The 26,517-nt window shown below is 42.6% G+C and overlaps 1 protein-coding gene across 1 annotated transcript in view; it reads left to right on the plus strand.

The window, feature by feature from the left end:
- Positions 1 to 26,517, plus strand: part of Vstm4 (V-set and transmembrane domain containing 4) — an 83,383-nt gene that overhangs the window by 37,849 nt on the left and 19,017 nt on the right. The window contains exons 5-7 of the mRNA XM_051202568.1: positions 7,599 to 7,632; positions 22,389 to 22,495; positions 23,827 to 23,888. Coding sequence (XP_051058525.1) covers positions 7,599 to 7,632; positions 22,389 to 22,495; positions 23,827 to 23,888 — 203 coding nt within the window. The remainder of the gene's footprint in view (positions 1 to 7,598; positions 7,633 to 22,388; positions 22,496 to 23,826; positions 23,889 to 26,517) is intronic.

Below are 26,517 nucleotides of genomic sequence, written 5' to 3' on the forward strand. Positions count from 1 at the left end.
ATGGGACTATTTTGGGAGATCATGGGAACTTCAGAAGGTGGCACACGCCTGGGGAGATAGGTCATTGGGGTCGGGTTCTTGGGGTTTCTTGTCACTGACTCTGTCCTGATTTGTTCTCTGCTTTTGTTCACCAAGAACTAAAGAGCTGCCTTTGCCACTTGCTGTCCCTTCCATGGTGTTCTTCCTGAGCACACTAGGCCAAGCAACCATGGGCTGAACCCTCGGCAGCCATGAGCAAGGAACTCCTTACCCCCTTTCAAGTGTTCTTTCAGGTGTTTTGGCCAGAGTTATATAAAAGTCAGTAACATACTTTATGTATATGTGACAGAGGCGAGTATGTGTGGATGCAGATATGGGGTAGGGCTGCTCATAAAACCAAGGGGCTGAGATAGTTGCCAGGAAAGTGCCAAACAAAGCCCACATGTTTGGTTCTCATGCCCTTATACCACTCATTGTATATTAAAATGGAGCAAAACCATACTTACAGATCTTGTATTTAAAGTAAATGAGCTTAGGTCCTAGGATCTTATGAATAGGTTTCTTCCTATCCATGATGTGAATTCCAGGTGGTCATTAAACTACATCATTTGTAGACCATGTTATCACCGTGTGTCCAGCATCCCTGTCCTCTGCCGGTCAGGTATAGTCCTCATCAGTACCATAAACAGAATTATGCAATAAGAAATCCAGATTTTCCCCAGTTGGTGAATTTCCTTGAGTATCAAAGCCACTGAGCAGAGTATTTCCAGCTTTGGTGCCCTGAGTGCAAGGATATCAAGGTTTTAGAAGTTGCTGGACACGTTGAGCGGGGGCAGATCCTTTTGTGGCACTGCTTCCATGCCGATGCTCTTGGAGTTGTTATTCCTATGACTCCCCGTTTCCTACTGGAAAAGGAGGAAATGCAGAGTGATGGGGATTTGCCCCAGTATTGCTATCTCTCCTACTCCCAGACTAGAAGCAAGGCAGATCCCAGCTTGGGGAGAAGGATGGGGTATAGCCCAGTTACCACAGGTGACTGGGGAATAGCTGATGGCTGTGGGAACCCTGGGGGTCTGGAATACTGGGGTGTTTCCATGGCAACCATATGGCCAGGGTATAACACAGGAAGTGGTCCCTGTTGTGGGTTAGCTGCTATCAGTGGCTATGGCTCTTACTGACTCATTAAGCATTTGTGGGCCACGCTACATGTGTCCAAATGATTCTGTGACCCTAAGATACTAAAAACCAATGACACTTATCAACTTTATATAACATGGTCTCCCTTTCCATGCACTAAATTATAATAAATTTGCATCATTGATACTACAGCTAAACCATAAATAAAAGCCTGAGAATAGTGTTTGGTTTGAAGAGGATCCAGTTCTTACTAGGGGGTCTGACTATGAGCCTGTTGGTTTTTAGGTTTCCCCCTCAAAGTATGTTGCTTGGACTTTTACATACATGGTTGGGAAAGCCAGCCCTTTCTGTAGGGGCCACAGAGCACTGAGGCCTGCAGGCTGCTCCTATCCAATGATGCTTCTTGGTTCCTGCAGCAACATCTGGACAGAGGGTATTAGAATAGCGGACCCACTCCTGAGGACCCTCCAATACTCTTGACTCTTCCAAAGCCACGGGCTGCAGGCCAGCTTTCTTGGCTGCTGTTCTGCCTCAGCCATCACTGCTGTGTTTCCAGGACACCCAGCTGGGCTATGAGCAAAGCTAATTGTACCCATGTGTTGCCATTCCAGCACAAGCGTACTCCAGTCTTCTCCCTAGCAAATCTCTGTGCTTGCTATATTAGTCCTGCAGTGCCCAGGACCTCATCCCAGAGCCCCTTCAGCTGAGTCTCCGGAGAATACTGGTTCTAGGCAACAGGGCTGAGCTCTGAATTCTGTTGTTTCCTCAGGTCACTGGTTTCTAAGGCCATTGCTTTTCTGGAGTCGACCTAGTCTTGCTGATCTAGGGAGCCTCCAGTGATCCCCCAGCCTTTTATGCCCAACCTTCCAAAAGTAGAGTTCTTATGGCATCTTGTAGCCAAGTAGGAACAGCAGCAGAGAACAGAAGGATGACCTGAGAAGGTCAAAGGGCTCAGCTGTCTGGAGTCAGAGACACCTGATTGTCCCAAAGTCAACCTCACCCTTTGTCTTTTGGCAAATAGCTCCACAGGCTATACTTAGTCCCATCAGTTCTGGACAGACCCATTGAGACTGGTGTGGAAAAGAGGCCATCTTCCCTTTGTGAGACCATGGGCCTCCTGGTAGCTTCCTAAGGAGTCCTGCTTAGAGCCTAGATTCAAATTCTTCTGTTTATAAGGCAAGTCTTCAGAAACTGCAGATGAATTATACTTGAGCCCCCAAATCTCCCAACTGTAAAACAGGGAGGGGTGTTCCTCTTACCTTTCAGGGCTGTGGGAGTCCTGGGTGTGGGCAGAACAGGTATCCTGCTAGTCAGCCTTCCATGAGTAGAAAAATCCTGGAAAACATCAACTTAATGGAGGAAAGGTTCATTTCGGCTCACAGATGGGAACCTTCTGTTGATGATCACTTGGCCCCATTGCTTTGGCCTTCAGGGAGGCAGAACATCATAGCAGGGAGCATGCAGAGACCAGAGCAGTTCATCTCATGATGTCTTGGAAGCAAAGAGGAAGAAGGGAGCCTGGAACAAGACATGGCCTGCTGGTCTGGTCCCACAATCGCACCAGCCCCAAATAACACACAGAGATGCTGTATTAGATATAATGCTGTTAGCCAGTTAATAGTTTCTTATTGCTGGCTCTGTCTTAAATATTAACCCATTTCCATGTGGTCCTATCTTACTGGAGAGAGGGGCCCGGACCTCTGTTCTCTCAAGTCTCTACATGTTGACTCCTCCCTACTCCTTCCTCTCTCCTCCTAATCGCCTAATCCAACATATCTTGCTTTCCTATTGGCCAACAGTGTTTTATTCCTTAACCTATACGAGAAACATATTTACAGAATGACATCTCCCATCAATGGCCCCCAAGACCCACTCAGTTCAACGGTGTTCCTACTGCCTGTTTCCATCACCTCACAGTGTCTCATCATCAAATCATGAAACAGTTAACAGACTGATCCACTGGTGATCAAAACCCTCATGATCCCAGCATTCCCCCAAGGGAATCCCTGTGTTGTTGGTGGTCATTCAGTTCATTTCTGTGGCCGTGACAAATAATCCAAAGCAGCTTTGGAGGATACAGGGTTCATTTTGTTTACTATTCCAAGTCACAGCCCATCACTGAGGGGCGTTAAGGGTCCCTGAAGACACGCCCACTTGGTATTTCACACAGGATTACCTTCAATAGAAGAACTCACTTCAAAGCCAAAGATGGCAGGAACCATGGTGGAGTATGCATGCTAGCAGGCTCACTTGCTCATCTATCATTTTTACACAGCACTGGAGCACCTGGCCTGGGAATGGTACCGCCTATGGTGGGCTAGGTCCTCTGACATCAATAAAAAAAAACCCAATACACTCTTCCACGTTCATGCCCACAAACCAGGCCCAACTAGGCAACCCTTCAATTGAGATTCCTTTCCATGTGACTACAGGCTGTGTCAAGTTGATAGTGAAAGCTGACTAAGACAATGCTCAAACTTTCAATTCATGAGCCTTTGGGGACATTCCAGATATAACTGTGAACAAGTACCTTCTCAGGTGGGGGCCTTACTTTCCCTGGTTACATGCTTCCATCACCATACCATCCATCCCACTGCTAAGGCTAACACACACTGTCACAGTAGACATATGTGAACCACAGGCATGATCTGTTGTCTCATTACCAAGGTTCAAAAACAAAACTGGGTAAAAAATTGCTTTACTCTACTATGTTCAAAAGTACAGTTTCTAAGGAGAGACTTGTGAGACTGAATTGCACATTGCACACTTAGCTGGAGAGTCTGGTGTAGCTGCGCACCTCGTGGGGGACTTGTTTCATTTTCAGAGCTCCTGGCTGTTGGTCAGCACGTGGGACAGAACACACCAGACAGGCAACTTTATGTTCAGTGCTTTTCATTCGCCCAGTGTGGCTGTTAAGTGGCTCCTGGTACCAAACTCCTCCTGGTCAGCTTTTCCTGTGTGACAGAAGCAGGGGATGCCATCCTAGTAGCTGCACTGACCGGGAGGGGTTCTTTGGACATGTCTGCTTTGCTTCCGGGAGGTGGGAGCTCTTGGGCTCTACCTGGTGAGAGGAGAGTATTGTGCGTAGGTAGGGGTGCACCTCAGCTCTCACACCTAAGAAATGCAGGCAGGGTTGTGGACTGGGCCTAGAAGCCACACAGTGCTCTCCCAGGCTGTGGGGCCCCCTGACCTGGAGACTTGAGTAGGTAAGGAGAGCCCTTCTTAGCCAGTCTCCCACCCTGACTGAAGCCCCCCAGTTTCTCTCCTACCTCTTCATTCCTGGTCTCTATCCACCCCCTTCCTCTCCCTGCACCTGGACCACACCTTCCCCACACTCAGGGAAGTGTGGTATTCTGCTGGCTCTCAGCCCTGCTCTGTCAGCTTCAGCTGCCACAGTGTATGCAAGCTGTAGGTTCTGGGAGACTGGGCATGTCTGTGTGTAGATAACACCAGCTCTCAGTTTCTCTGAGGGTGGCACAGAGTAGGTACAGAGGGATTCGAGTCAGGTTACTCTGCCCGTGACCTGGAAGCACTTATGTGTTTATTATAACAGTGTAGCCTGGGCTGCACGACGGACTTGCTTGACCTCACTGTCATGGACATTGGAAGTCTGAGATGGAGATGCTGGTTTCTCCTGTGGCTCCTCTCTTTGGTATCTTCTCCTTATGGTTCACCTGATTTTCTGTCTGCTCTAAAGACACTAGTCTGTTTAATTAGAACTCACCCTAATGGCCTCATTTTAACTAAATTCTTTCTAAGATCCTGTATCCATTTGCAGCCCTATTACAAAGTACTGGGGATTAGGTTTTTAGCATATGAATTTTGGAGGGAGCATAACTTGGAACATAATACCTGCTGTATGAGTACGGATAAGTTTGCTACCCTCTCTGTGCTTTAGTGTCTTTCCTCACAACACAGGACCAACGTTTAAAGAAATTATTGTAAAGTTGAAGTTGGAGAACGGAGCTGTGGGCTTTGAACACGTGTTGCCTGAATAATTCTTTTTCACAAACTCTGTGACCTTGGTATTTTGTTTTATGTGTTGTTGACATCTCAATTTTTCCCCCTTACAAATGTAAATTGTTTCAAAGGAGGTGTTCTCCAGAGCTCTGCAGAAATATCTATCTTAAAATGGTATGACTATGTCAGTCTGTTTGTATTCTTGATTTTAATCACTAGCCCTGTTTATTTTAAGCACCCCATGAAGGAAGAAAGAAGCACCCCAAGAAGTGGGTTGGGGTGGGGTGGGGTGGTGGGGAAGGCCTCGCACAGAAGCCTTGGCTGTAAGGAATGTCATCATGTCCTTTTACCTCTCCTCTTCTCTTCGTCCACTTGCCCCACAGAATTTTGTCCTGCTTTCCCACAGCTGTTGTGCTTAGCTGCATTCACGTGTACCTGCGCACAAATGTGTGTGCACAACTTCCCATTCTCTTCTCTCCATGTGTAGGTGTTAAAATACTGTTATAAGATCAAATTATCAATACTCCACAATTAATGGTATTTGGGAAGATTACTATCAAATGAACAACAGAAATAGATCATTTGTTTAGATAAATAATTAACAAGCATAAAGCAAAAATGTATTGGAAGTGCACTTCTATTGAAATAGATTTTTATTTTTACTGTATATATCGTCCATGTAAATGAGAAGATGAGGGTTCTGAATTTGCTTAGGGGTATAGTTCTCCATCAGTCCCATTCCTATTTTGTTAATAAATGTGAGCATGGGAATTTCACCTTCCATACAAAAGAAGACAAGAATAGATGGAGTTTTTCGTATGCTACTCAATACCACATGCAGCTTTTGAATTATGTATGTTAAGAGTTAAATAATGATCTAGCATCAAAGATGCTGTTTAATATGCTGCCAGCTGACACCTGGATTCAGTCGTTATTCAATCCTCGTTGGAGGCAAAACATTGGAAATTCCATTCTCCTGAGTTTTAGCTGCTAAGCTGTAGTTATTTGAAGTCTCAGTGGGCAGGAATACTTCATGTCACTTCATGCATTCTGCTCCTTGGGACAGGTCTCTATGGTCTAAGTACCAATGAGTAGACTGCATGCCTTGGCTTTCTGAAATGGAAATAGTGATGTTATAAGCAGAGAATAAAAAGAATCTTAGTCAGATCTCAGACACATTGCAAGAGAACCCAAAATTGAACAAAGAATGCACTAGGATATACATAGTCTATTGATCCATATAAAGTTTACAATGCTGTCATAAATATCAATTTTCAGAACATTCTATGTTGCTATTGTTGTATCCATAAACCATCTAGTTCACAGTAGGTATTCAGTAAATGGAGTGCAGGAGCTGGTTTGCACTGGCCAACTGCATCACAGATCACCCTGAACACAAGAGCATAAAACAACCATTTTGTCTGCTCATTCATAGGTTGGCAGTTCAGGATGAGCTAAGCTGAGCAGCCCTGCTGCGCTGTCAGCTAGAGTTATTCATGCAGCTAAAGTCTAATGGTGAATCAGTTGGGGTTGCTTGTTCCGAGCCCCCAGCTACCATGGTTAATGCCTTCTCTGTGGGCACTTATATTCCAGTGGGCCCACAGAATATCTGACAGCAGAAGAGTCACAAGACTCAGATACAGCACTTTTTTATGCCTCTGCTGGTGGCACATTGGCTAATGTTCCTTGGATGCTCAAGCTACAATGAGGTAGGAAGTGTTATACATAGGTGTGAACAGATGAAAGGGTAGACTCCCTGGGGCTGGCTATATAAACATTTGCCACACATTTCAGGATTCCCCTGGCTGTTTCAGTTTTCCTCTGTTGAGGTAACCTCAGCTTCAGGTCTTAGATCAGACACATTCTGGTTTAAGTGCCCATGTTTTCTGATTTTTACACTATAGACAGAAGTTTGACTCAAGGAGAACCATGGTAGAAAGATACCTTGCTCCAAGACTTGCTTCTTTAGGACATCTTCTTCTTGTTGTTTTTTTGTTTGTTTGAAACAAAGTCACTATACAGCCCAAGGCTAGTTTCTCCTTCCTCAGCCCTCCAAGAGTTGCACCGTCGTATACTTATGGAAGAAGTTCTTTGAGACCATAAAGAACATTAACAAAAGAGTTAAATCCCATTTACAATGAGAGGCTTCTAAGGAGAGATAGCCAGTCCTGTTTGATCCAAAAAGCTGTTTTCATGACTCAGAGCTCACAAGTGGAGGCCTTCACCACTCCAGGACCCTTTAGCATAGAATGCAATTCAACTTGTCCTGACCAAAGATGTATATTATGATGTCTGAGTATGTGGCTTCATACCTGGCATATAATCCAGAAATGAAATAATATCGAGCCATTGGGGTGCCCTCTCATTTCTCTGCCATGATTTCACTCAAAAGTTAGTTGTAGGCAAGAAGTCAAGAGTTGGCTGGTGCAGCCCTACTACCTGAGCAAGATGTAGGTCCCTGCCTTTCAGGTAATGCCAAACTAACCTTTATTTACCGATTTTCATTCTTTTTTCTTTCACAGTGAGACATTATTTGGTGAAATGCCCTCAGAACAGGTAGGATTTGAATATTTTCTTTGTTATTTCTTTTTGATATTTTACTTTCTTTTTATAGTATCAAGAAATTGGTTAAAAATATATTCGTACTAAAGGATTTTGGTCTCAAGAAAGCCGAACAAAGTATGTTCTGTATATGTTTGCATGTATGAATAGTCCACATGCCAGTCATAATCTCCACAGGGTCCAGATGGCATGTAGCTCATGCTGGTCCAACCTCTATCTTTGAGGAGCTAGAAAGATGTCCTGTAGGGCCATGTGAGACCTTATGAGTGATGTGAGCCACCTCAATAGCTTCTCCCCACAAACACTTCTAATCTTTTCCCACAAGTACTGACATGGCCTGTGTTCTACTTTATCTGGTGATAGGCCTCATTGGGAATATAGTAGTTATACATTCAAATTCATAGCTTTTAAGATTTTGGAATTTCTAACTTTAAAACATGTCAATGGAACACAGAGTCTTTTATTAGAATGCTATTAAAATCACTCAATTACAGTAAAAATACAAAAATCATAACTAAAATGAAGAAAGATAATTGACCAGATCAGCATGGAGGTTACTTAGATATTGGAATAACCTGATAAGGATTTTAAATCAGTTGTCACAAATCTGTTTAATCAACTGAAGAATCTTTTTAAAACAAATGGTAAATAAAAGTGCCACCCAACAAGATAAGTTATTTTAAAAAGTAGAAATTATAGAACTGAGAAAATATAATAACAAATATACATCTTATTCAACAATAGGGTGACAATGTCAATAAGTAATTGGTAAAAGGAAAGACAGATTGATAGGATCATACAAATGCAAACAAACTAAAAAATGGATGAACACCTAGTTCTCAGGGACCTGGGACAGGGGTAATTCATACTATCAGGTTACAGAAAGAGAATGTAATCTAGAGAAGTTGATCATTATTTATTTATTAGAAGGCAGATAATAGGCAGACACTTCCCAAGTTTTGCAGAAGAAAAAAGATTCATAGATAAAAAACAAATCCCAACCAGGATAAGTGTACTAAAATCTACATGAAGACATAGCATAAGTAAGCAAGAGGTGAACTTAGGTGTATGTATACTCTCTGAATTAAAAAAAAAAAAAAAAAAAAAGACAGAAAGAAATGGTGTTCTTCCTGGAATCTGGAAGAACTACAGCCAGAAATTCTATACCCAGAAAAACTATCTTTCAACTATCTTTCAGGAATGAAGGTGTAAGAAAGACATTTTCAAATAATTCGTTGCTAGGTTACTGTAAATAAGAGCTAACAATCACCTATTTGAAAAATTACATGGAAAAAAAAAAAAAAAAGGCTTGAGCCCAAAATTAAAGCAACCTTCAATAATCAGGAAGGAAGGAACAACTTGAAAATGCACATACACACATTATATAACAATGTGTATATTTTATTACTCCATTGAGAATTTCATACATGTCTACAATATATTTTGATCATATTCACCTTCCATGCCTCCCCTAACTTCTCTGAGACCCACCCATTTTTGGATAATATCCTGTGAATACTCATGATTTTAAAATATCATGTCTGATGATTAAAGCAAAAAAAATTAAATCAGCTGATTCTCAGACAGTGATATTTAAAAGTAAGGTCAATAAGATGACCCTTATAGAAGAAGGGTCTCTACTCTTCATTTGGCGAGGGAAAGTTGGTGACAGTAGATAGTGGTGATTACACATTCATATTCTCATTCCAAAACAATTACTGAAATAACTCTACCCCAACACTAAAAAAGACTATAGAAAAATCAAAATATTCTCAAGTCACATAAAGAAATAGAATAAATAGAATCCTAGGAAAGGGAGGGATAAACAATAAATTATTTCTTTTTTATGATTATATTTTTATTTAAATTGGAAGCAAGCTTGTTTTACATGTCAATCCCAGTTCCCTCACCCTCCCTTTCTCACCTGCCCCCCAAACTTTCATCCCATCCCCTTTCTGATCCCCAGAGAGGGTGAGGCCTTCCATGGGGGAATCTTCAAAGTCTGTCATATCATTGGGAACAGGGCCTAGGCCCTCCTCTGTGTGTCTAGTCTGAGAGATTATTCTATGATTTTGTTGAATATATTTTCTGCACCTTTAAGCTGAGATTCTTCACCTTCTTTATACCTAATATTCTTTGGTTTGACATTTTCTATGTCCCATATTTATTGGATCTTTTATGTTAGGGATTTGTTGGACTTAAGATTTCCTTTGGTTGATGAGTCTATTTCTCCTTGCACTGTCTGAATTGTTTCTTGCAATTTTTGGTTTGTCTTTTCTTCCATTTATTTAAAGCATTTTCTCATTTCTTCTTCCTCTTTTAGGGCTCTATCATCTTCATGAAGTTATTTTTAGGGTTCTTTTCTGCTTCGTCTGTGTTGGGAAGTTCAGGTCTTGCTGGTGTGGAGTCTCTAGACTCTGATGGCATAGTATTCATCTTTCTGTTATTGACTGTGTTCTTATACTGTTGTCTACCCATCTCTTCTTCCAGTGCATACTGGTGAGGTCTCTTTCTCTCCTGGTGGGTATGAGGCCAAGGTTCTCTTCCAGTAGGTGCAAGCAGATCCAATATTCCAACGGCTCTCCTCTTCCAGTGGGTGGTGGCAGAACTAGGCTGCTGGCAGGCACTAGATAGCCAGTCGGCTGGGATGGGCTCCCCCTGTGGTGCACAGTCCCTAGTCCTCCAATAAAGTACTTCTTAAACTGGTCTAAATATATCAGTTGAATCACAGAGCCTGGCATAGTAACTAATTATGTGTCCCAACTATATTGTGTTTATAAGAAATTCACTTCATACACATGACATAGGCAAGGTGACAGCTAATGGATGAAAGAATTACCATGCAGTCCACAGTCCATATTTACTTTATTTCATAAAGTAAAAACAGAGAAAAACACTGAATAGGGGTTGGCTGGAACATTAGATGGTAAAATGACCAATTCACCAGAAAAACAAAGGTCCTAAATAGTATATGAACTGAGCAACAAAGACACAGAACTCAAATAGCCAAAACTGAAGAGTTGAAGGAAGACAGAAAAATCCATGGTAACTTTTAGCAACCAATAGGCTTGGCTTAGGTCCCCAATCCACAAGGTCACTGAAGACATAAGTGATACTGTCAATGAACAGGACCTAATTGATCCACCTCCAGAAATCAACTTATGGAAGATCACTTTGTTTTTCATGAAATATTCACCAAGATGTCTCCTAGGCTGAGACAAACAAACCTCAACAACAAAAAGACTTGGAATCATACCGTATAAATTGACTACAGTGAATTAAAGTTGAAAGTGCCAGTGAAACAACAGTAGGGAAATCTCGAAGCATGGAAAAATGAGGCATTGTGCAGTCTGTTAAAAGTTACAAATGGAGGCTCGACAGCAAGGGAGCGGTGCAGACATAGGTACAGCAATCAAAGAAGCACACACGGTACAGAGAACAGAGGATACATAGGATCCAGAAGGAATCCTTCATGTGTGGTCTGACATGCTGAGCTCTGACGGGCCTAGGGCAATTCTAAATAGAAGGCATGTACTTATTATAAAGTGGTGTGTATTCCATAGACATCCACAATTGGAAACATGAGCTGAGATACCTTTTCTCACAGTATCAGTAAACATAATTAAAGAGTCTTAGTCCTAAGTATAAAAGCTATAGTTTATGAAACTATAAAAATTTCTCAGAGAAAATTCTGTGTCCTTGGATTGGGTAAAGTGACATGGTTCAATATTCATAAATGAGAGACTGATAAAAATTTAGTTCCAAAGACACAATTGCAAAAATGAAAAGACAAGCCACCAAATGGAAAATGTCTGCAAATCAGATAAGTAATAAGGAATGTGTTTCCAGATACAGAGTTCTTCCAATTGGATAATAATATGATAAATAGCACAATTAAAATAGGCAAGGGTGATTTGAACAGGTATTTCCCTAAAGAAGATGTGCCCAGGGCTCATAAATATGTGGAAAGATGCCCAATATCTTTAGTCATTAATTAGGGAGATGCAAATTAAATAATAATGTGATTCCAGTACACCCCAAATATAATGCCTACAATCCAAGAGACAAATGATGCCAAGTGTTGGCAAGCATATGGAGAAACTGGATCATTGTACACCCTTGAATGGAATAGCCAATAGGGAATATAGTTTGGTAGTTTCTTAAGGTGTGACTCTTAATAATATGACCCACAAATTGTATGTGTAGGGATCTACCCAAGTGGAATGAGAGCATATGCCCACACAAAGACCTGTATGGAATTGTTCACAACTGCTCTATTCATAATAACCCAGAAACTGGAGACAATCCAAATATGTTCATCAGCTGTCGAGAGAGTAAACAAAATGCAGCAGATCCATCCAATTAAGTTCTACTTGGCAAAGAAACAGACTGTAGAAATAGGCCATCCTCAAAACGCCACAAAGTGAAAGAAACCAGGTGCAAAATTTACAACTGTGTACTATTGTAATGAAATGCCTAGAAGAGGGAGATTTATGGAGACAGAAAATAGAGCAATGTTTGCTTATAGCTGGGGTTGAGCATGGGGATTAATTGTGGACATGATTAATGTGGTGTGGAATAAGTGTAGAATATGCGGGGCTGTGATTGCAATATCCTAAAAACATATTGTACTGGTGATTGTACAACTTGTATGTCAACAAAACTCTACTTTGTATCCTAAAGCAATTATGCCTCAAGGAAGCTGCTTGTTTCTTTCTTAAGACCGTGCCCCCTCACACTCTAGGACTAGGGTGAATGAGGCACGTCATTTGGAGAGAGGGTTATAGCTGGTTCAGTTATGGTTGCCTAGAGGCCAGCCTACCAGTCTCTGTTTCCTGGGATAGCTGGAGATCTTCATGGAGAGCTTGCAGCTCCTCCTGATTTGGGTCTTCCTCCCTGCTCCTCGATACCTTTTCCTTACAGCAGTCACATTCTAAGCTGGGTGGAGGATCAAAGATGTCATCCTAGTTTGGTAGACATTAGAGATTTTCTTCCCTATTCCTGAAATACACAAGTGTATTAAGTCATCATTTCATTGCGGTGACAAAATACTTGAGAAAACCAACTTAACATGGGGAAAGGCTCCTCTGTGGTACTGTTGCTTTGGAGTCTGTGGAGAGACAGCACATCAGGGCAGAGAGCATGGTAGAGCAAACCTTCGCATCCAGTGGGGGTAAGGAAGCAAAGAGAGAGCAGGAAGGAGTAAGGGAAGTCTTAGTTTGCTTTGCTCTGATAAAATATCCCAACAAATAGAATGTAGAGGACTTTACTCTGGTCTAGAGTCTAGCAGGGGCACAGTCCTACTGGGGAAAGTATGGTAAGAGAAACATGAAGTCAGACTCTCACACCAGACCAGCGATCCGAAGGCAGAAAGAGAAGAGAGAAGAGAAAGTTGAACCATGCTATAAAACCTCAAAGCTTGCCCCTAGTGATGGCCATTCTCCTGTAAGGCTCCATTTCCTAAAGGTTCATAATCTTCCTGAACAGAGCCATTGTCTGGAGTCAAAGTGTTCAAACATGTAGGCTGTGAGGGACATTTCACTTTTAAGCCATGGCAAAATCCCAATGTTTCTTTCTAGGTGTGCCCCTATTGACCTAATTTCTTCCCACTAGGCCCTGCCTCTCAATCAGGTACATCCTGATGGTACTATAGGCTGGTAATCAGGACTTAGCTCATGGTCTTTGGAGATCATTTAAGATCCAAACTATAAACCAGATATGAGGGTCATAGAGTTCTACCCAGTTGTTGTTTCTGACTCTGTACCAACCACTAGAGGCTATCAGTGATGTGGTGGGATTCTTGGCACAAGGCTTTTTACCATGAAATGCTTTCTGCTCAACCAACTCCCCATAAGCCTCTGTAAAAATCATTTTCCTCCTTCTACATGAGACCCTGGTGGGGCCAAGTCATACCATAGATCTGCCATGGACACTCATCCTCCTGACCAGAACCTCACATGACCTCATGTAATCCTAATCCCCTCCTGCAGAGCCTGGCTAGAGAGCAAGTGAGTTCTGTCCTTCACCGTGGCTTTGACATGTGTCCTGGGCTACAAGCCCAGGGACTTCATCCTGTCCTTTTCATGACAAAGACCAGGTCCCGTTACCCTTTTGGTTGCTGCTGTGGGAACTGGGCCCTGGGTCTCAAGTTCTATTCATGGTTAGTGTCCTTTTTTTGTCCTTTTACAACTTCCTTCTAAAGGAAAAAGGGCAGAACTCACAGGACCAGGGCCAGAAGCCAGGAAAGGAAACCCTTAGGCAGGGGAGGGACCCTCAAGAGGAGGCCACTTGCTGGTGCTGAGAGCACCGTGGTCACAGGGAAAGGGGCCTTGCCAAGTGACCGGGGCAAGATGGAGACGCTGGGGAGTTCCATGACTTGCTAAGAAGAGTTCAAAGAAGACAAGAAAAGCTTATCATGACTGTGTACTGTTCTGAGTCAAGAAGCTGCCATGGTCTGGGAGGAGTGGCCTTGGCCTTTAGGATTGAGGGACTCTTGCTTTCTCCTGGCCAAGTGTCCTTAGGAAGCAGATGTCCCAGGACAGAGCGAGCTTTTCAAGGCTCTGTGGGGTTTTTCAACATGCCTTCCCTTGAAGGGACAGCGACGAGAGCAGTTCAGTTCATATGAAACAGCTCAAAACATTCCCTGAAACCCAGCTTTACAACATGCCAGCAATTGCTTGGAGCTGTGATGTTTCTTGTGTACAGGCCAAGTGTTTAAAAAGTTGTTGAGAGAGGGAGAGATGGGCACACAGAGAAGGCAGTTCCCAGCTTGACCATCTCCTGAGTATAAGACTATACATGTTTGCAGACACAGGAAGGTGGCACCATGTTGGTTTCCTGATCCAGCCTTTCTTCAAGTGTGTGGTGCAGACTGTCTCTTGGACAAACTGTGGTTAGCGTGCCATCTAATTTCCAGGGTGTTAGAGGCACAATCCAAGATGATTTCTGAGCTTCTTTTAATGACCTTTTTATATTTCCGTGAACCATCAAAGATTTTTTTTTAAACATCCCCTGATGATGGAAGCAATGGGTTTAGCCAGTAAATGAGATGCCAGGATTGCAGTGAAGGAAGAGATGCAATTGCAGATCTAAAGTCTTACAAGTTAGCCTTCAGGAGTTTTAAGGTCAAAGGAAATGTTGGCCTGACAAAGCCTGCGCTGCAGTGTCCAAGACTGGTGGTTGAAGGGCTGACAGAGAGCAAGAAGCAAGATGACCTCAGCAGCCATAGGCCCACTTTGTCAGTAGGGCTACAATGAACTGGGGTTGATGTAACCCATTGGTGAATGGTTATGGAGAAGCTGTGCATGGGGAAATGCTTAGGTGGCCACCTCACAGAGGAGCAGCTTTCATCTGTTCCTCAGAGTGTGTACACGAAAAGGTCACAGGGAGGGAAGCCCCAAAGTCTGCTAATACTGGCTGTCTCTCAGCACGCAAAGAGCACAGCTTGCCCTACTCTCAACTCACGTATTGAGAACAGATCCCATACTACATACAGTTAGGACACTGGCACTGTAAGATAATCATGGGTGAATCATCAAGTGATTGTCACATGACAGACACAGCTCAAAATGCTAGGTATGTGTTACTCATGTAATAATTGTCATGGTATAGGACCATGGCAGGTGGCACTATTTACCTATCTTAAAAGTGAAGTTATGCAACCTCCAAGTAACCCCTGGCAGTTGAGGGCTCTGGAGCCTAGGAGGAGACATCTGGAAATTCACCCCCATATGTATGAGCTCTTGGATTTTATCTGTAGTGGCTGACATTGGGGAGGAGAGCGCCTATGGTTACTAAGATGTATTATTGTTGTAATGGTGACAGAAAGTTGTCACTGTAGCTACAGAACCAGTAATCCTTCAGGATTCTACAATAAAGATCTCATGGTACACAGTACACGTAGCATCTATGGGCTGTGTGAAACCTTGAGGAGGTGGCCAGAGAACCAGTTGGAAAGGAGCAGATAGGTCCCTCTCATGATAGGTATTTGCCTTGTCAGGACTGAGAAATGGATGCCATGGATGTTTCTGGTGGTAGGACATGTCAGTTAAAGTAAGGCCTTCCATACTGCTATGGAGTAAGAAGCACTCAGGAGGCCAAAAAGGATGCTGGGAGAACCTAGGCAGCATGGTTCCTTGAGCGCCCCCCCCCCCCCCCGTAAGGGCTCTTTGTGTCCAGATCTTTGGTCTCTGGCTGTCCTATTCCAGGCTATAACACATCCCTATGTAGCATGTGACAGACAACTCTACCCAGTGATGAGAAACACCTGCCCATTCAATGAAGGATCAAAATGACAGACCTTAAGGAGCATGTGCCTCACAATGGCAGGTGCTACAAGAAGATGGCGGTGGACCAAGGGTAACAGCAGGCATCTACAGTGTGTCTCACTGGAAGAAGCTCCTCTGTACTCGCTGCTAGTATGCCTCACAGATCCTGGTATCAGGATGGTCATTTGGTTGCTAGGACACCCTAAACGGACCCATGCTTTGGATGGGGGTTTAGTTACCAAAGAAGGCTGTGGTTGGGCATAAATGGCTTAGCTGTAATTATATTCTCTGGAGGAGTCGGCTTGGTGTATGGTAGCTGTCCCCCCTTCCTCTCTGTTCTCCTAAACACTCCCAGCTCTGAAGCTAAGATACAGAATTTCCACATCTGGTTTACCGTGTACACTGTTTGGTAGCTGGCATCACTCATTCTAAACAATTTTCAGGAACATGCTGTCCTCCTCTGTCCACTCTTAGGCCAGACAACTTTTGGTCTTAGGCACCAGGCACAGCTGCCAGACCCCAAGACTCCAGAACTTATATTGGTCCACCCTCTTTCTAAGAGGGCAGGAGTTTAAGCAGCTACACTCGATTTAGTACAAACATGAAAGGTATGAGGATGTTAATGCCACCTTCTGGTACCATCTCTTTAAGGAGCTGGCTTAAGGCCAGAGCAACTGTTCTAATCTAGCTTGAATGGCAATCTTTCTGTCTTAATTTTCTAGTTCCTTGTTGTTCAGGTTGGCCTCAAGGTCCTTGCTTCTGGGTTAGTGAGTCAGACCAACCTGGGTTGAATCCCACATCCCTTCCTTGGGAAGAGCCTGGGCCTTTCTAAGGTTTAGTTCTCTTACCTGAGAAGGCTGGAGATTACGGGCACCCTTTCCACAGTGGTTTGCACCAGAGACAAACACAACAATTACTACTAATCTTGCTTTCTGAAAAGAAAAAAGGTTTACTAAGAATTTGTTTAAAGACCTGCAAACAGGTCACATGCTTTGTTGTCATCTTGTGTGTGTGTGGGGGGGGGCGGGGAGACAATGTACTAGTCAGTAGGTCTGTCTTTCTTCCCTTAATGCCTGTTTGGTCTGTTCTGCATTGTACTTGGTCTAATACCACTATGACTGTGGGAGGGTGTGTGTCAGAGCAGGGCATGATAAATCCTGGGCAGAAGAGTTCCTGACCAGTGTTCAAGTTGAAACTTGCAGTCATTCCTCAGGGCTGACACATGGGCACCCTGACATCCCCTGATATCCCCTAGTGGCAGCATCCTATTTCCAGTGAAGTGCTGGGAAATGTCCACATAGTTTGCATGCACTGGGTACCTGTTTGAGTTATGTAGCCCTTGTAAGCCTGCGATTATTAATTTTATTTATCAACTTGACCAAATTTAGAATCAGCTGGGAGATTATGGGCTTCTCTGGCTCTGTCCATGATGGAGTTTCTAAGGAGGGCTATCTGAGGGTTAGACTGGCCATGAGTGTGCACAGCACCAGCCTGTGGATCGGGGGTCTGGACTGAAGAAAAGGGAGCCAAGGAGAGCCGAGGACAGCCATCTCCCCCATCCCTGCTTCCTATCCCACTTCAGCATGGACTGTTTTACTCCTTGAGCCAAAACAATTGCTCCCTCTCTCAAGTTGTTTCTGTCACAACCAGAAAAGTAACCAATACGATGTCCCATCTTATTTATCCATGCTATTCCACTTGACATCATAATGGCCCCATGACATAGCCAGCAAGAGCTGCTCGCCCATCTTGCAGATTGAGCAGTAGAGGCCCATGGAAATTAATGACTTGCCCAGAGTTACTTCTGCAGCTTCAGTATCATCTTCCAGCCCATTTCCAACATCTGTTCCCTAAATCCTATCTCTGCTGGTTCCAGAGCAGAGCGTCTGAGTCTTTATGGGGCACAGACTGTAGGAGGCAGCACCTCTTACAAGACACCCGTATGTGGCACCTCCTGCCAGAAAAGCAGACCTATTTAACAGCAAGCTCTGACTGTACTGCCCTCTAATTCAGAGGGAATTTCTGGACCTGTTTTTCCATCTTTTTTTTTTTTTTCCGGTTTGACTGCCACAACAACACTTGCCTATGACAGAGACAAACTGCAGCCCTGTTCCAATTCAAGATGTAGCATAACTTTCCTTGTAAGTTAATCATAAGGAGGGCTTTCTTAGTTGAAAAGCCCTCCCAGACTTGGCTTGATGGGAGAATGGGATTCGAAGGGGAAAGTGTGGGCCACATGTTACTGCGATGACTCACTGTATACTTGAAGTCTTGTTGAACTATGAATTAGAACTAAATTTAGTTGCATGCAGCCTTACTGGTTTGGAGGAAACTGGTGATGATGAGACAGATCCTTTTCAGCTTCCTAAAACCCCTGGGCATAGTGGCATACATTCATAGAAATGAAGTCACAGAAACTCCCGCTGTGGTCTGAAAGGTAAAAATTCTAGTCCAAGTAAAAAGGAGAGAAACTGGAAACATTTAATTCTCCAGGGTGTGAGGTACCCTGGGGATGCTATCTGAATTCAGGGGTACAAAGGAAAGAATATCAAATGATTCCAGCAGAAAGGGAAGAAAACTGTGCATTTAATAAAAGTCTAAGATGAGAGGGTTATTGGAAACAATTTACAATCTATGTGTTAGCTTGGTGGAAGAGATCTATGCAGATCAATATGAGAAGTCTAAGACCTTAAGTAAATAATAACTATGAGGAAGCATGGAGACAGACACAGGCCATGACCATCCTGTGTGACAATCGAAGAAATGCAACAGAAGAGGGTCACATGTTTCTTCATGAAGTTAACTGATATACTTAGTGGTGATGACAATGACTTGGCACAGTTCTTCGCTGACAGGACAGTGCCAAAGTGGTACTAATTTGCTGCCAGTCACTTTGAAATCAGGGATGAAATGGCTTTGAAGATGGTCCTCTCTGATATGGCAATTCCAGTTTTCAGGTTCAAACTGGAAAATGAAAGCTTCAGAATGGGAAATTGTTTTGCACAGATATATTAGAAAATGAATACGGGTGGTGGTGACACATGCCTTTAATCCCAGCTCTTAGGAGGCAGAGGCAAAGGCAGATGGATCTCTGTGAGTTCAAGGCCATCCCGGTCTTCAGAGTGAGTTCCAGGACAATCAGGGCTGCATAGAGAGAAACCCTGTCTCGAAAAGCAAAGAAAATCAATCAGTTGTTCATTTGTAAACTACAGCTTATCTTCTCATTAGAATGATAGGAAAATATAAAAATTTGAAAACTATAGATTAAATAAAAAGAAAGTGTCACATTATAATTTAATGCAATTTACAAAAACATAGTATCAAATATTTTACTCATATAAAGACCTGTTTATAGAAGCTGTATTCCTAATTTCTCAGAGAAACATCATTATTTAGGTGAATATATGAGTAAACTACATGACAACCAGACAATGGAATAGTATTTGGTACTATAAAGAAATGAGCTACCAAATTAGTAAAAGACTTGGAGAAGGAAGCCTTAAGTGCTTATTATCAAGTGAACTGGTCTGAGTAGTCTATGTTTGGTGTATTTACAAGCTTACAGTGTTCTAGAACCAGTTAAAGCAAGGGTCAATGGTTTTTGAGACCTGAACAGTAAGGATGGGCAAAGCACAGAGGACTCTTAGGACTGTGAAGCCCCTCTATAGATTATTATAATGCTGCCTATGCTGTATATTTGTCCAAAGCCATAGAGCGCAAGAGTGAACCCTGATATTACCTAGTATTGCTATGGATGCTCCTGACAATTCTGCACAGGCTTCTCAGTTGCAGAGCATGGGGTGTTGGGAAAATCTCTGTACCTTCTCAATTCTTCTGTGAACCCAAAACCATTCTAAAAATAGTCATTTTGTTTTCTTTTAAAGAAGAAAAGAACAGTTGTGGAAATATTTACAAAGGTCATGTTGTGGTCATGACAGGCTTATTTCCTTTCATTTCCATGCCTATAATTACCATTTTAATCCACAAAACTGCCTGGTTTTATTTGAAAAGAAAAATAATAAACATATCAAGAGTTTAAAAGGCTGCAGAACCAAGCTCTGTGTGTTTGTCTGTTTAAGCAAGCCCTTGTTTGCTCTTGGTGGTCAGAATTCTGTAAACTCCCATTCCTTTTAGCTATTTGTGAATTTACACAGTGGGCCCTGCACTCTACAGCTATGACCACTTAGCCTGTTCCCAAAGAAAATAAGTCATCCTTGGGGAATCTCAGTGGAGACACATCCTTAGGCTTTTTCCCACACTATGTGAGTGAGTCTTCACTTGTTTCTAAATATTTAGGACCACTGTTACAATAGCCTGTAACTACATGTCTACATTTACTTGTTTATAATTTTAAATGTAATCAACAATAATTCTCTATCCTATCTCCAGTCTGTGTAGTTTCCCCAGCATCCCTATTCTCAAGACCCTTGACGATTTCTAATGTTTCTTTATAGATAGGTAAGCTCATTCTAGCTTATATCTTGTTTCCCCTATTTATGTAAGAAGTAGATTTTTCACTTATAAATGTATCTAATACTTGGAATTTTTCTTTCAACAATGTGTCTTGCTTCATCAGTACATAGGTCACTGCTTTATTCCTGTTTTCAACCACAGACTACCAGCTTTATAAAGATAACCATACTTGTTGGGTTTAATCTTTAATCCCAGCAATTGGGTGGCAGAGGCAGGCAGATCCCTATGAGTTCAAGGCCAGCCTGGCATACAGAGCAAGTTCCAGGACAGCCAGAGCTCTACAGAGAAACCCTCTCAAACAAACAAACAAACAAAAAACAAAACAAAAAACAAGACCACACAAACAAGAAACAAAAACAAACAAAACGTACTTTACTCAACCAGCCAGTTGGTGACAGTTGGGCTGTTGTGATGTCTGCTGGAGTTTTGCAGAGATACAATGCTTATCTCTTGTGCACATATCACTTCATGCGTGCACACCGTGACATTCATGCAAAGAATTTTCAGAGGTGAGACTGCTATGTCTAAGAGGTCAAGGCTCAGTCATTTTTGGTAGATGTTGCCAAGTTGTTTTCCACCAGGGAAGGTCTGCACTCGGAGAAGCTCTGCATGTTTGTCAAGAGTGCTCACCCGGATTTGATTCTTTCCATTCTGGCATGCAGGGAAAGGAAGTCCCTTCTTTTTCTACCTTGTCATGATAACTTTAGCATGTTTACACATGTGGGGCTCTCCTTTGAGACACAAATTACCCCTCTACTGACTGTTCATTTTGATGATTGATCATGGTCTTGACCACTTCAGAGATTTTTCATGGCCTGGGGAGACAGACTTTCTTGAGAACCATCTCTGCTAAGCTGGACCCTGTGTCTGGGAACAGATTCTACAGTGAGCTTCCTTGTGAGTTGCTGGAGCCAATAGGGAAGCTTTGAAGGAAGACTGTTGCCTATTCAGAGAAGCCCATGGACATCAACGCATGTAGAAGGATCAGATGACTAGCCTTCATCAACTAGAGGAGATTCAGAATCAACAAAGACACACCTCTGACACGTCCAGAGAGATTGAACTGAGGTGGAAAGTTCACCTTAAATGTGGCAGCACCAGCCCTTGGACTGACTAATAGCTTGGACTGAATAAATAGAGAAATGTAAGCTGAACACAGCATATTCATCTTTTTCTGCTTCCTGAGTATGGGTGCAATATGACTAGCTGCCTCCTACGGATGCTGCCATGACTTCTCTGCCACAACTGACTGGGGCTTCTAATTGTGAACCAAAGCAAACCCTTTCTTCCTTGTACTGCTTTCAGTAGCAGTGAATATTGTAAGAGCCAAGAACAGCTTAGCTCACTTGTTCCCTGCTTATTAACAGCTTAGAGCGGTGTGTTAGTTCCAGGGGCTTTGATTTTCTTTAATAGAAGGCTAGTCATTCCCATCAATTGTTTTTATCATGGACAGCACATAAAAAGAAACAGATACTTGAGTGGTTCCACAGGATCAGCTGACTGGAAAGATGACATTTCTCAGAGCAAACTCATTTGCCTGTCATAAAGATGAAGACGCTTACAGAAGCAAGCACCTTGTACTTATGGAGAATCCTAAAGGTGCAGCTCCCCCAAGTCCCTTCTTACTTGGCCAAGAGGCACTTGGTTTGGAGATTATGGAATCCAAAGACATGGAAAAAGAATGTTGACTCTTGGGGAGCTAGCTCAAGTACATGTATATCTTTGGTGACATCATTAGTGGCCATCAGTTCATACTTCCCAAACTAATGTGAACAAGTTGGTCCTTGGTTATTTCATGGGATTTGAACTTTGAGAAGCACATCATAAGTCTCAAACTGTTCACTTCATCACCTTTATCATGGCCAAGGGAGAGTGGCAGACTTGCGGGCATCTCTAGAGACAATGTAAGACACTCCCTGCCTATAGACCTCCATAAGGAGTCAAGAGCTCCCATTCTGATTTTCAGCAATGAATAGACATTGGCTTCATCTGAGCCTTTTTCTTCTGCAGCTCAGGGGAGACTGTCACCAGTGTCACCAGCTTGGCCCCACTGCAGCCACAGAAGGGCAAGAGGCGGAAGGAGAAGGTAGATGTCCCACCTGCAGTCCCTGCCAAAGGTAAGACTCAAGACCTGAAACTTCTTAAGTGGAAGTCAACTTGATTGATACAGGGGTAAGCCTGGAGTCAACTGTGGGATTGGGGCAGAGGAGTAGGTGGATGGGGGACTTGTCATTCAGTGCTACTGTAATACAAACAGACCCCCCCCCCACACACACACACGGCTAGAGTCTAGACATAACAAACCGGGATGAGATGGGAAACAGGGCACCATAGGTTTGGCTATCGGCATTGAGGTAAGCCAACATGCACAGGAAAGCCCATACTGAATTTACTGTGGACTTTTAAACAGTGAGGTGAGGCGGGGTCTGGCAACATCTTCTTGGTTCTTAAAGAGAAAGAACACTTCTGATGTTTAATGATGTACACAGTACATTTCAGACATAGTCTGCTGGTAAGATACATACCTGTTATTGGTTATTCTGTGGTTGCTGTTTTTATTTACAGCAATAGGAATGAGCAAGGAAGGGGTTTCTTAAATGGGAAAGAAAAAAAAAAAGAGTCATGGATCTTATCAGAACCGAGGATAGACCCTATTTAGATACTTAGACTGACCTATCTGGATGTCCACCCCTCAACAAATTTGAAGTATAGTTATAAGAGGAAACTAACATGACAAAATGCATTTTATCTCTTCGCTGGGTTCTGATGATGTCTCTTCACTGAGCCTTGTGGGAGAAGCTAGAAGAGGTATACCTGAAAGGAAAGAAGGTTGGGAGGTGTGAGAGCGTGGGAGGGAAGGAGCAGAGGTCACCTCAGCCAGGGCTCACACCTCTATATTGTGTCAGTCTCTGCAGGGTGGGCATTGTCCTAGTTACAAAAGATATAGATTGCACGTGGGGACTGAAGTATTGGACTGGGATTTCAACTCCAAGTTCAAGTCATGTCAGTCAAAACTAATTATGACACTGGCAGAAGAAACTCTGTTTCTATAAGCTGGGACAGAAAGCCCCTCCTTGATGAGCTCACAGGACTGGGGGAGGGTTAGCCACTGTCCTTGGGATCAGGGAGAGAGCAGAGTCTCCAGGGAAAAGTTCTACCTCAGCTTTGACCAAGGGCTCCTGGTTGTCTTTCACACCCTTGACTTCTGTGCAGGCAACAGAGACCTATGCAGAACTGTTGTGACCTGACCTAAGGGAGGCAATGACATGTCTAGAGATGAGGGACAGTTGTCCTCCAGTTAGGAATGCCCAAGGATATCTACTCCAGAAGCTTCTTGGGGGGTAGGAAGGCTCACACTGTCTGAACACAGTGTCTGTGATGACTGCGGAAGGTGGGCACTAAGAGGCCTTGGAGGAATTTCAAGCTGAAATTTGGTGTCCTTCCACAGCTCCAATAGTCACCACATTCCACAAACCAAAGCTGCTGAAACCACAGAGGAAAGTCACGCTGGTGAGTAATTGCTCTCTGTTGTTGTGGTCCTTCTAACACAAGAAACTGTGCAAGGGTCCAACAGTACCTCTATGAGCTCTAAATACGTTGAAAATCTGTTATCTGTTACCTCTGTTCCCAAAGGCATTCTCTTTTCTCAGATTTTGAGCCTTTTTTCTCCACTTAGTTTCTCAGTGACTGTCCAAGAAAATCAAAATGGAATTACCTTTCACTGTAAAAGCTCCCCTACAAAACAAGAGCAAACACGTCATATACAGAAGGGTATAAAACAGGAAGTGGACCTGCTTCTTAATTTAGCCAATAATTCTCTGGAGAGGATGCTAATGATCTTTCCAGGAAAATGTGTTAAATCTTTTTTTTTTAAACTTTGAAATAACTTTAGATTACAGAAGTAATCTTTGAGGCATCAGAGTTTTTGTTGACCTTCGCCTACTACTGCTAACATCTTACATAGCTGAGGTGTGTTGCTCTAAGGCAGTAGTTCTCAACCTGTGGATCACGAGTCCTTTGGGATGGTTGAATGACACTTTCATGGGGGTCATATATCAGATATCCTGCATATCATATTTATACTATAATTTATAACAGTAGCAAGTTTACATTTATGAAGTAGCAACAGAAGTAGTTTTATGGTTGGGGTCACCGCAGCATGAGGAACTATACTAAAGGATGGCAGCATTAGGAAGGTTGAGAACCACCGCTGTAAGTTGTTAACTTCAGCATGATGTCCATGAAGCACCTCCTCTGGCTGTCCACTTTGGAGATATTCCAGCACCCTACAGCAGATGCCTGAAACCATAGGTTGTATCAAACCCTACAAATTCATGCTCCATTTTCTTCACACATAACCGTGATAATGTTGTTTCTAAATTAGACACAGTAGAGTAACAATGGCCAATTCTAACATGGAACAATTATAAGATTTATTTAAAATGGTTATTTAAAAGCTTAGGGATTTTTTTAATTCTGGAACTTTTCTGTTAATATTTTCTAATGGAGGTTGATTACCTGTAACTGAAACTGATGATGGGGAGGGCAGCTGTGTGTCATTAAGATGGATGTCCATTTCAACCTACAGTGAAGGCCACACCTGCCAGATTCCTCGATGGTTTTTTTGTTTTTGTTTTTGTTTTTTCTTTTCTGTCTGTTCCCTATATGTCAGAAGCCAGGCCCGAAGTCCAGTTCACAGTCAAAGCAGGCAAAAGAACTTAGGCACAGCCTTTCAAAGGGGAAGAAATCAGAATTTGTGGACCTGTGTACCACCACAATGATTAATAATTATTATTTTAGAGAGCTACATCAAGGCTTCTGCTCACATATTTCACATTCATCCTTGCCTTTGTCTGAGGGTGTTTCTGTGGTGGCATGTCAATAGCAGTCTTCCATTTCCCTCAGCTTGGCTATCTTTGTCGCTTAGAGTTCTGTTAGTAAAATCTTCTCCATTTCCTCACTTTTTATTCACTAATTCTTTTGATATCAATATATGCATAGACATTTATGTAGTATTTTCAGTGTTTGATCGTCCATGATTTGTTCTGCTGCTAACATTGTCCAGCATAACTATTTGTGCTATGTGTGTGAAAGGAAAAATATTGTCAAAGCTATTACAATGTCCATGATAGCAAACAGCCGTTTATTAGACTTCTCTTTTTTGTTCTTTGTTAGACATCCAATGGTGTGCATAGAATACATTCATGCATATGTTTCCTACGTGTCCCCATATTTACTTTTCACAGTAAGACTTGTCCCTCATCTGCCAGTTTTGTCTGTGAGGACACATGGACACTCCATTTAAGGGGAGTGATGGAGTCCCACAGTCAGCTGGGAGACAGTCAGCAGTCTTGAATCAAAACTTTCTTTAGGCTACAGCCTGTAGGCCCCTTCTCCTTTATCCATTAAACATAAAACCAGGCTGTGCAGTGCATGGATACAAAATTCTGTCTTGAATGGTTGTTGTTTTTGTGACTTATCAGAAGACTGGGTTCAACAACAATTAAAATAATGAATGGAGTACCAATGCAAGTGTTCATTGCTGACCCTTCTGTCTACATTTGTGTGAACTGAAGCTTCTGTGGATGGGGACTTATTTGAAATAAGAAAACTTATTTCAAAACATTTCAACTTAAAGTTTCCAGATGTATGTTTGATGTATGTTTTTACTTTTATTTTAGTGTGTGGGTGTTTTGTGTGCATCTCTGTCTGTCCACTACATGTATGCAGTGCCAGAGGCCAGAAGAGGGAGTCAGATCCCCTGGAACAGGCTGTGAACTGTCTTGTGGGTTCTGGGAATCGTACCCTGGTCTCTGGGAGAGCATCCAGTGCTCTTAACCATGGAGCCATCTCTCCAGTCCCAAGATTTCTTTACTGATGTAAAAAAATTTATAGAAAAAAAATCTCTATAAATATGAGACGATACAAAGTAAATCATGAAATAAAATAAAATATTTGTAAGTGATCAGTCTATGAAGCTTTTGTCACTAAAAGTAGATCAGGGTGATTACATATATTTCAAAATAATTGTTTGACAAAATCTCCCCTTTGCAGTTTGTATAGTTTGTTTTATGTATATGAGTGTTTGGCCTGCATGTGTGTATGTGTGCCTGGTGCTTGTGAAGTCAGAACAGGGCAT

The sequence above is a fragment of the Phodopus roborovskii genome, unplaced genomic scaffold (assembly GCF_943737965.1).
Source record: "Phodopus roborovskii unplaced genomic scaffold, PHOROB, whole genome shotgun sequence".
In the NCBI taxonomy this organism is placed as follows: domain Eukaryota; kingdom Metazoa; phylum Chordata; class Mammalia; order Rodentia; family Cricetidae; genus Phodopus; species Phodopus roborovskii.